The 10,738-nt window shown below is 39.7% G+C and overlaps 1 protein-coding gene across 1 annotated transcript; it reads right to left on the bottom strand.

The window, feature by feature from the left end:
* Window positions 1-1,478: 1,478 nt before the first annotated feature.
* On the bottom strand, window positions 1,479-10,738 carry LOC121515949 (40S ribosomal protein S17-like). Its single transcript, XM_041796976.1, has 5 exons — window positions 10,631-10,738; window positions 8,520-8,671; window positions 3,979-4,084; window positions 3,685-3,750; window positions 1,479-1,591 (listed from the first exon to the last, which is right to left on the bottom strand). Exons 1-5 carry the CDS (start codon window positions 10,631-10,633, stop codon window positions 1,514-1,516), a joined length of 405 nt encoding a protein of 134 aa, XP_041652910.1. The 5' UTR covers window positions 10,634-10,738; the 3' UTR covers window positions 1,479-1,513.

Here is a 10,738-nt window from a genome sequence, read left to right as displayed (position 1 = left end):
TTTAAAAAATATTTTTAGCCTGAAAATGCAAAAATTGTGGTTTTATCCTGATGGGCTTAACATAGTCAGAATCACAAGAATCCGAGCTTTCTGGTGGTGTATAACATGTTATATTTACATTTTGTAAATAACTTTTTAAAAACCTGAGGATCCACCAGTGGGCCCTCAGATTTTTAAGGGATTTTAAACCGTTGCCTTCGACTTAAACATGACTGTATTTGGGAAGATCTACTTGAGGAAATAACAGAATGTAATGTATGCCTACAAATATTGACAGTAGCAGCAGAAAAGGCTATAGCATATCAATGGTTACAGATGGATCCTCCCACAACACACAACTGGGTTGAAACTATAAGAGATTGAGATGGAAGGATGAACTTTCTTTTAGAGACTAATGATTTATACATTAAAAGATGAGGCTTAAAGATTATGTATTTAACCCCTTTAAGACAAGTTTATATTGGTCTTACAGGTCCACAAAACATGCCAGTGAAGTTTGCTGCTGAAAAAACACTCCAGTATTGGATTTTTGCCTGTCTAAAAACCCCTCCATTTCAGCCCTGTTCTGAACGAGCTGTTTCTGTGTCTTTAAATATTAATTAGCTGTCTGACTCCGCCCCTCTCAGGAAATGGATGTGGTTTAATGAATGTGGCAGGAGGTGAGGACAGAACTTTCTTTCAAGCAGAGAGCCAACCAAACCTGGGGGCGGGGCTAACTCCCCACATGATATGAGGGGAAAATATGAGAATGGCTTGTTTCAGCACACATTTTCTGAAAAACGGGGAGGAGGGCATGGATTTTTCTGATTCTTGGGGGGGGGGTGGACAGGCCAGGGGCACATATTTTTGCTAGAAAAGCCTGAAATTGTATTTTGCATGTGTCTTTAAAAGGAAATTCAATTTGAAAGAATAAGTCACCTTGGGGGTCTTCCCAAGACATTCTCCCCTCATTAAAATCTCATGTATCTCTCCTTTACTGCACATATGTGAAAAAATCCTCAGATTGTATTCTGTGAATTGAACAGTTTTGAATGTGTTGCATTTTTAAGGATACTTTTTGGCTTTATGCCTGACTTAACCACTAGGCCATCCATGCACCAGTCTGGCAATGTTTTGTTTTTTGATGTTGTCTTATTGAAAGAAAAAAAAAAAAGAGTTAAACTTGCTGGATAAAGAGAAGCATTGGGAATTCAGTACCTGGCACCCTCCTACAACATTTGACAGAAAGGGAACGCTGACAGTGTGAGGTAGAATTTATGGCAGAATCATTTCTCTTAACACAGCTTTTAAATTTAGCACGCTGTGTAACTGTACTAACAATTTACATAAGAAACACTTAGGATCTCTGCCTTTACTGACCAGTCAGTGATTTCTAGGTTAGAGAAAACAAAACCTTGTGACGGTAAAAGATGTACCACTTTTCATGTGTGGAGCATTTTCCATGATCACCCCCAGGATGAAAAGAAGAGGAGCCATTGTTATTAATTACTTCATTTTATTGACAGCACTGATTTTAGAGTCCTCGTGGTGTTTTGAAGTTCATTCCAACAGTCGGCTGAGTGACCTGAAGGTTGGAGAGACCTCCGAAATCCTGCAGGAGGAAGAGCAGTATTCATGAGGATGATCAGGATTCAGATGGTTTGTTTGATGAACTACACAGGTAGAGAAAAAATGTCTTCACGGTCAGACTGACTTTAAACAAAAAATACTTATGATATTAGTATGTTTTGTTTAAAGTCAGTCTGACCGTGAAGACCTGTGTAGTTTGAGAAAAAATGACTTCACGGTCAGACTGACTTTAAACAAAACATACTAATATCATTAATTCTACCCAAGTCCACCCTGATGAAAAAACCTACAGATTCAGAATTTCTAATGAAGGATGACTTCTGGAATAAGCTAAATAAAAAGATCAACCTGAATTTAACAGTGTCATAAGGGATGTATATTATCACAACATCAGTATTAGTTCAAAATGATTTTGGAAGATCTGAAAGTTTCTGCAGATATTTAAAACTGATGTACTGGCTGTGCATACCCCCAGAATGTCTGAATGTACAAATACACTGGTGCAGTTTAAAGCAGAATCAATGGACCTACAGAGGAGATTATTAGCCCTCTATGGAAAAAGATCAGTTTTTTAAACATTTCCCAAGTTTTAAACAGAGTAAGGCATTTTTAGCAGCTTTTACAAACATCCTAGTAAGACATAGTTTTGTTTCTGTTTGCAAAATAGTGTTAGCATCCAAAATAAAACCAGGATGTTTGGAAAAGCTGAGTTAAAGATTCCTTGCTTTGTTTAACAGCACCTGGGAAATACTTATGTGTCAATCATGGGGGACAAATAATTCCATCCTCATCTGTACCTCAGCAGATTTTTTTTTTCTTTATTAGCCTCATTGGACTTTAACAACTTCAAAATGTGTTCTAAGGACTAAAGCTGGATTCTAGCACAGTAGACTCTTGGTTAGTAAAAACAGGAAAGTTCTGGATCTAACAGCAAACAGCCTGCAAAAGCCAGACGCATTCAAAATGAAACTAAACAGCTCCAATAAGAGAACGCTTCAACTTTAGAGATGCCATCAAACAAACAAACTTTAAAAAGGGAAACAACGTGCAACTGACAAAACACTCTCAAAGAATTAAAAAACAAACTCATGAACAGCAAACAAGCGTCTAATACAAAAATTATTCCAGACTCAAAACAATTCTAAGCCAAAATGCGCTTCAAAACCAGAAACTTCATAAAGCTCCCAGCCTCCAGGGGGCGCTCTAGCAGGAAAAGTAAGTTTCTCAAAGCCAAGGAAGGATCCTCAAATGACCATTTTTGAAGGATACTATGTCATCGACATATATATATATATTATATGAATATATTATATTGTATGATTACATTAAATAATAAATATGAATAAATAATCATATTAAATATATTATGATTATATGATGTCATCGCTCATTAGAGTGTGCAGGGTAAAACTTGTGAAAGTTGTTATTAGTACCCCTCATTTTGACTTCTGCCGCCGCTGTGCGTGTATATAGGCGTGACCCTTCCTATGACATAATCACGCACACTCGCTCGCCTGTTCCAAATGTGTGTTCAAGAGTTGCCAGGAAGGACTCTGGCCTTGCCTCCAAGGGACCTGACTTGGGAGGATCCTTCCCACAAAAGAGGGATCCTGGACTTAGAGAAACAGCTATGGTAACGAGAAGCACCCTCAGTCCTCGGTCCTCAGCCTGTTCTCTCTTCCATCCCTCTGTCTGTCTCTCCCTCTTGCTCTCCCTGCTAGAGAGCCCCCTAGAGGCTGGGAGCTTTTTGAAGTTCATTTGGACTTTTGATTGCGCCTCTTAAGTTGAAGAGTTCCTCTTATTGGAGCTGTTATGAATGCGTCTGGCTTTTGCAGGAAGTTTGCCCTTCCCAGCCACCGTAGCATCATATCAGCATAATCGGATTGGTCTACACATGACGTTTCTAGTACAAAAGGCCTAATTTATAAAACTTATTTTTGTCAGAATGTAATTACTATTTAGAAAATAGTATTTCTTGATTAGCTCAAACAAGGGCTAAGTCACAATGTCCATCAGTAAGAAACGTTTACATAAATAATAAAGATAAAATTTTTATCATTGTGAGTCAAAGTGAGAATCTTCAGGAACAAATCTCTGTCCAGTCAGGTCACTTACCAGCATCTTGAGCATCTCCTTTGTGTCTGGATCCACCTCAATGAGCTCTTGGTCCAGGGCAGAAATCTGAAATCAATATAAACATATTATGTCTGAGCATAAACTTCTCTGCCATGGTAGACTTTCATAAAAGTTGAAACAAGTCAGAGTTTGTATGTTTAAAAGAGTTCAGTCTGTCAGTTAAATCAAGGTTACTCTATGGGATTTCTTGTCAAACTTTCAGTCTGATTCAGCAACATCAACAAAAACAAATGAGCCATCACATGATAGGAAATAACTTAAGTGTGATCAGACCTCTGGGACGTAGTTGTCCCTCCTCTCTCTCTCCTCCTCCTGCAACTTGATGGAGATTCCTCTGACAGGACCGCGCTGAATACGCTTCATCAGGTGCGTCACATACCTGGGGGGGACATTGACCCAGTTATTAAGGTGCAAGGAACAATTTCCAACACCAATACCCTTTTTTCATTTAGGTTCTATCATTAAGATCCACATTAGACCTGGCACATGGCCACTGCTCCTGCTCCTGGAGTCTGTGGCATAATTAAAGGTAGAAAATTAGTAAAGTACAAAGAAATCAAAGTGTAGAAAGAAGAGCATTTATGTCATAAACCCAGCAAGGGAGAAAATATTGGTTTTTTCTAATTTAGTCCAACATGCCACACGAATACATGAAACATGCACAAACAGAACTGGCACCTCTCCAGCTACCAGACCAGTTTCCAGACTTGGTCCAGCTGGGACTTGATTTGGTGTCACTCCGGTTTCAAACCAAGTGGTGGTCACCATGTGGTGATGTCTATGGATCATTTAAAGCATCATAACAGAGATCTGAGCCTGAAAATGGACTTTGTCTCTTCTCTGGCACAGAGCCAGGAAGCTGCGCTCTGATCATAAGGTCAACTTAAGGTCATGGGGGCAGGCTAATGGCGTGAGTGCTTTCCATAGACTGTGACTGAACTTTGAATCAACCTAACCTAAAGCCAGTGTAGGTACCAGATGTGTCCAGGCTGCCAGATCTGTCCAGGGACCTGCACCTGCTGATGAGGTCGCAAATTTTTATTGGCTGGAAACTCACACTGTCTGATAGCGAACCCGTTTGCATTCTACGACGCTAATGTTGAAAGCTAACTTCAGGGTCATAACTTTTTTTATACCTAGACGTTTTCTTTACCTCCGAATTACCTGCTTTAAACCCTCTGTATGTTTGGCGGTGATGCTGAGGGTGTGGAAAATGTAATTTTGAATGTTTGCTTTTGCTATTTAACAAAAAGACGATCTTTGTTGACTACAGCAACTCCATGTGGACAAACCATAATGCAGCCGAGTTGATTGATGGATTAATATTGTAATCATTCCTTTTAAGATAGATATTCTTGGTTTTTACTTAAAGTGAAAGATTTTTGTTTTGTAAAGTATTTATTACTTTTTATTGTAATTTTTTTTTTCTTGAAAGATCCTTCTTTTGTAGGTAAAACTAATATTTTAACTATTTAATAGCAGACAGATATTTGTCATGTAAAATATGAAGGTATATAAGAGTTTTTAAAAAATGTATTTTAATGTGTATTTTTTTGCTTTTCAAAAATGAATTATTTGTTTTTCTTGCCCTTGTTAAACTGTTGTTTAAGACATCAATCACAGATCGTCCTTCTGATAAACAACAAAAGCAAATAGCGATTCATGACCATTTCAGACACAGTAGATGTTGCAGAATTAAAATATTTTATTCAAAATTATGTTTCCCACATCCTCAGCATCACTGCCAAACATACAGAGGGTTTAAAGCAGGTAATTCAGGATAAGCAGAACATCTAGGTATAAATAACGTTACGACACTGAAATTAGCTTTCAACGTTAGCATCATAAAATGCTAACAGGTTCGCTATCAGACAGTGTGAGTTTCAAGCCAATAAAAATTTACAACCTCATCACAGCCAATCACAATGTGCGACCTCATCAGCAGGCGCAGCCCCCAGACACATCTGGTACCTACACTGGCCTTCTGGAGGTAGCATCTGCCTGTCAAGCTATCTGTCAATCAAATAAGATGCACCAACCAGTGCACAGTGAGGTTTTCCCATATAATAGGAAGAGTTGTGGTACAAAAAAATCCCCCAGTAAGTGTACTTTAACATCTTGATAAAATGTAGAAAATCAATCAGCTTAAATGACTGCGTCGTCTCACTTTGAGTGTACAAAGCAGCAGGACGGCTTAATTCAGTTAAAAAGCTTTGTGATTAATGAGTGCTGAGAGTAAGCACGACTGACCTAAAGTCTAGACAAAGCACAATGAGGTACCACATTCTGGTCCCAAAAATATTCAGATCTCTGAGAACATTTGGGTAAAGAACTAAATAACTGCAAACAAATAAAACAGCAGTGAATCCATTTGTTTAGAACAAGCATCAAATAAATGTAGCCTCCCCCACTGAAGGCTCAGACTCCTAGAATAACTCAATTAAAGAGTGTACAGATTTTAATTTAGACGAACAGCTGCAGAAACTACATCAGTCAGGTCTCTGAGGGAATTTACTGCCTGCTGACTCACTGTGCAATTTCTCTGCACTCACTTCTACTTTCACTGAGTGAAACATTTAGTGGAGACTGAAGTCTTCATTTTTACATCCAGCCTGAAGGAGCAGAACTGCAGCAAAGAGAACATCTATTACCTTGCTAGCCAAAAGACAACTAACAGTGCTACCACCATCACTAAACAGCTTACAAGAAACTGGACTACTTAAAGCAAAAACTTGCAGCACAATGCTATGCTTGTGCAAAGATATTTCCAGTCCTGTTGTTTTAACCCCTGGATGATAGAATGTTATAAAGAATGCATTTACTAGCCAGCATGCAAAGGTAAAACGCGCATTTAGAGATGTCTCTCACAGTCCATGTTTAATGCAGACTGGACCAAATAGTAACAGCAGAGACTGTTGATTTAGCTTTCGCTCTCAAAAAAGCTTGCTTGTGAAATTTGAACTGTATAGTCCAGCACTAAAACAGAAAAGAGAAGACTTGACTCGACGCTACAAAAAAAAAAAAAAAAAAAAAAAAAAAAAAAGAAACAAACAAGTCGAGATCTTCAGCTGACCAGAGGAACAGAATTCATTTTACCGTATCCAACTGTGAAATGTAGTGATATTTCAGACCATGCTGAGGGACAGAAGCGGGGTCCTCTAGAATTCTGAAGCCAGTAAATTACAGGTCAGGAGCTGAGTTCATGTTAAACATTACTACAAAGTTACAGATCAATATCTCTCTAGAAATAAACAACAGGCAGCAGGCAATATTAGTAAACAAAGGCTCTCCAGTGCTGCAGTGATCAGCAAGAGGCTTGTAAGTCCACATCTGTCAAAACTAATGGCAAAGATGTGATCAAAACATGTCTATCCAGGTAATCAAAGAGCTAGGATCCATATAAAACTGCCAGAGATGCAGCAATGAATAAGTTTTAGATGGTGCATTGTCATGCATGAAGATAATTTTGCTATGGAAGGCATGGTTCTTCTTTTTGTACTATGGAAGAAAGTGCACAGTCAGAAACTCTAGATACTTTGCTGAGGTCATTTTCACACCTTTAGGGACCAGAAAGGAGCCTACCAGCTCCAAAACATGCCGCCACCCCCTTGCTGACGTCACAGCCTTGTTTGGACATTGTCTCAATCCACTACTCCATCCATCTGGACCATCCAGGGTTGCACGGTGCTCATCAGTTAACAAGATTGCTTGAAAATGAGTCTTCATGTATTTCTGGGCCCACTGCAACCGTTTCTGCTTATGAGCATTGGTTAGGGGTGGCTGAATAGTAGGTTTATGCACACGACTGCAAGCTTCTGGAGGATCTGACACATTGAGGTTCATGGGACTCCTGAGGCACCAGCAACTTCAAACTATTGATTTCTGTGATCCAAAGAGCGCTGAGACAATACCATCCATGAGTTTCATTGAAAACAAAAAATTGAGTTTTTATGACACTAAAATCCAATTTGCATAAAAATATGGAATGCGGTATAGTAGACCTAACTGCTGCACCAGATCAGCACTTCACCACCTCAGCCATGGTCCTGTGCTGCTCTGGCCTCCTGATGGCCATCATCCAGGCATGATCCAGGCCCATGCCCCATCTCTCCCAGCTGACCCCTACACGACGCATGTGGCCACCCCCCAAATCTGGTCCAGCCCACTAGGTCCTGGGCACCCAGGTACGCAGTGAGCTGGATAAGGCCCAGGAAAACACACCAGATGTCCTTACAAAGCTGCTGCTCTCGTATCCAGCAGCTGACCCTACAAATCCTCGCATCTCCTTAGCACATCAGCATTGGCAGAAGGGAAGTCATCACAAAGGAGTTTAGCTGGCACCTCTCCGCAAGAGTCAGTGTCCAGGCTGCACAAGAATAAAGCAAGACAGGAGGGACTGAGGACCCAAAGACTCTTGACTTTCGCCCACATGCTCAGATACGGGGAGAAGGTATGTTACTGGTCAGAGGAGGTCATATGTTGGAAAAAAAATCTCATCTGTTTTCATGTTCAAACAAAATGTTGGTATACTGGGAGAGTTAGGGGTGATGAAAAAAACAGCTGATATTAAAATTACTGCATCCCTATAGCACTGCCTTTTAAAGACCACATTCATTTCTATATCTCATCTTGGAGAAGGGCTTCAAAATGAGATATTTTCTTATGTAATCCTGACTATGCTGACACTGAACCTCTGATGAAAGGTAGAAAAACAAATGCTGGAAAAATCCAACTGAGAACTGTCCATACCAGTGAACAGCAGCAGCCATGCATCCTGTCAGCAGGACATAAAAATAACAGCTCAGTCAACTCACCCTGCAATCTTGTTGCGCAGAGGCTTGCTGGGGATGATAGCGATGTCCTCACACACCCTCTTGTTGGTGTGGAAGTCATTCCCCAAACGGGTGTAGTACTTTTCAATGATGACCCTGGCGGCCTTCTTGACTGTCTTGGTCCTGACACGCCCCTAAAAAGGAAAACAAACAAGAAAAAAACAGACATATATCACTAAAACCCTTAGAAGAAAGGAGGAAAATCACTTTATTAAAGCCAGATGAAGAGTTGTTGAAGTGGAATTATTAGAGCTTGATATAAACATCTAGTGAGAGCTCTCTGGTTAGAGATTTCTCAAAGAACAATAAAGCAACAGCCTTAAACATGCACAGATGGGATAAATAATAAGAAATCAGTCTGCATAATAATCCTGCATGATTCCTTACTTTGTTTTTACCAAGTCAACACATGAAATTACTGTAACTGTCATCTTGATGTAGTCTTCAGTCTCTATGTGCCTGGAAATGTCTTTCACTAGTACTACACACACACACACATATATATATATATATATATATATATATATATAAAACATTTTTTAGATCTGTAGAAAGCTGCCCATGACTAATAAACTACTAAAATACCTCTCCTGGCTCCTCCAGTACGTATTGAAATAGCATAAATCACCTGTGCGTATCTGCAGCTGATCAGAGGAAGAGGGAGAAAGCGGAGCAACCCTCCTATTATTGTATAAGAAAGGGGAACGTCTGATGTTAAATATGTAGGGCTACATAATACTCATAGGATCAGGCAGTTGCAAAGAGAAATTGTACGAAGCAGAGCAGAAGCACTTAGTAATGAAGTGGGCAGTGGTGAGAGTTTAAATATGTTGGGTAAAATACTGGCATTTCTATACAAAAGATTAAATTAACTGAAAGAGACACATTATTTATAACCTGTGTGTTTAAGATGTACAGCCTCAATCATTATTTTGATCAGAAAAAGTCACACAGACCTTATAAGACATGATTCCCACCCTAAATTACAGATACTGAGACCTATGTGTGAGCTAAAATACAGTTGGTAATTTGCCCTGGAATTTTTACAAGGACAATTACTGATACGGTCGATTTATGTGGGATTAAAAACATGGATGAAGTTACTACAAATTACCTCTGCCCCTAGGTAATACTAGTGATACCTGTGAATAGAGCATAAGCGTTAAAGCACGTTGAACAATTGAGCATGGTGTATAGTCAAATCAGGCAGTGGTTCACAACTGCTCGGGTATGAGGACCAACCACAACCACCTTAGGAGAAAGATCCAGATTTTTGAAAATCTTACAAAGATTTGGACCCTTACTGGAAAAAAACATCAAAAAAGAGGCAGGGCAATTGTGCAATTATGTGTTAAAGCACATAATTGCACAAGGACACGCATCCATAAATCCTGCTTTACTTCATTTTATAGGCAACTTGGAAATGTAGTAATTTCTTGGGACATTTCCTTGAAAATCCAGGAGTATTACCAGTAGGAATGGGAATAAATCTACCTTATGTCCACTTCAGGCTTCAAAATATTGAACTGCTGGCACCTTCTGGCAACCCACTTTTGGGTTTTCTTTTATTCCGAGTTAGTTTTAGAGGCAATACTTAAAATAAAAACAAAACGTTAGACTGTGTTTACACACAATCCGCCTCCGAAGAGCTCCTAGACTCAATGTTAAAGCCGTAATCATCTCAGTATATTCACGTTAGATCCTCCTGTCATGAAAAAGTAGTTCAAATATAACGCCTGCATCGACAATAGGACCTCTGTGCAGCAATAAACTGGAGTAATAATGCCACAGTGGAAGATCTGTAATCCCACAAAGCGCTACTGATCATAACTCGGTTTAATCATGCTAAATAGTAACATTGCTCTCTGTGTGTTTGACAGCTTTAGGTGTGAGTGTCGCTGACTGCAGCGGAGCAGTCATCGGTGTTTCCTCCTATCAAACTCCCGTAAAGTGCGTTAAGACTAAGCGGTGAAAACTCTCTGTAAAGTCTCTGAGCAGACAGATGTTTGTGAGTGTTCGATGAGCAGACAGACAATGAGGATTAAGAGGGATTCTGAGGACTGAGAAAATAACCGTCGTCTCCTTGTACCCACCATGTTGACTTGGACCGGCGGAAGAGAAACACCGGATGTTCACACAGGAAGTTTATGCAGTACCGTGGCTATTGTCACACGACTCTGACCAACAGCGACTCCTAGCCT

Source organism: Cheilinus undulatus, linkage group 1, assembly GCF_018320785.1.
Source record: "Cheilinus undulatus linkage group 1, ASM1832078v1, whole genome shotgun sequence".
Classification (NCBI taxonomy): domain Eukaryota; kingdom Metazoa; phylum Chordata; class Actinopteri; order Labriformes; family Labridae; genus Cheilinus; species Cheilinus undulatus.
Note: the sequence above shows the minus strand (reverse complement) of the source record. Positions and strands in the feature narration are given on the sequence as shown.

Coding starts and splice junctions, on each gene's coding strand:
- LOC121515949 (XM_041796976.1), bottom strand. Junction 3,751..3,978: donor GGGACAACTACGTCCCAGAG/GTCTGATCACAC, acceptor TATTGATTTCAG/ATTTCTGCCCTGGACCAAGA. Junction 1,592..3,684: donor AGGAGATGCTCAAGATGCTG/GTAAGTGACCTG, acceptor TTCCTCCTGCAG/GATTTCGGAGGTCTCTCCAA.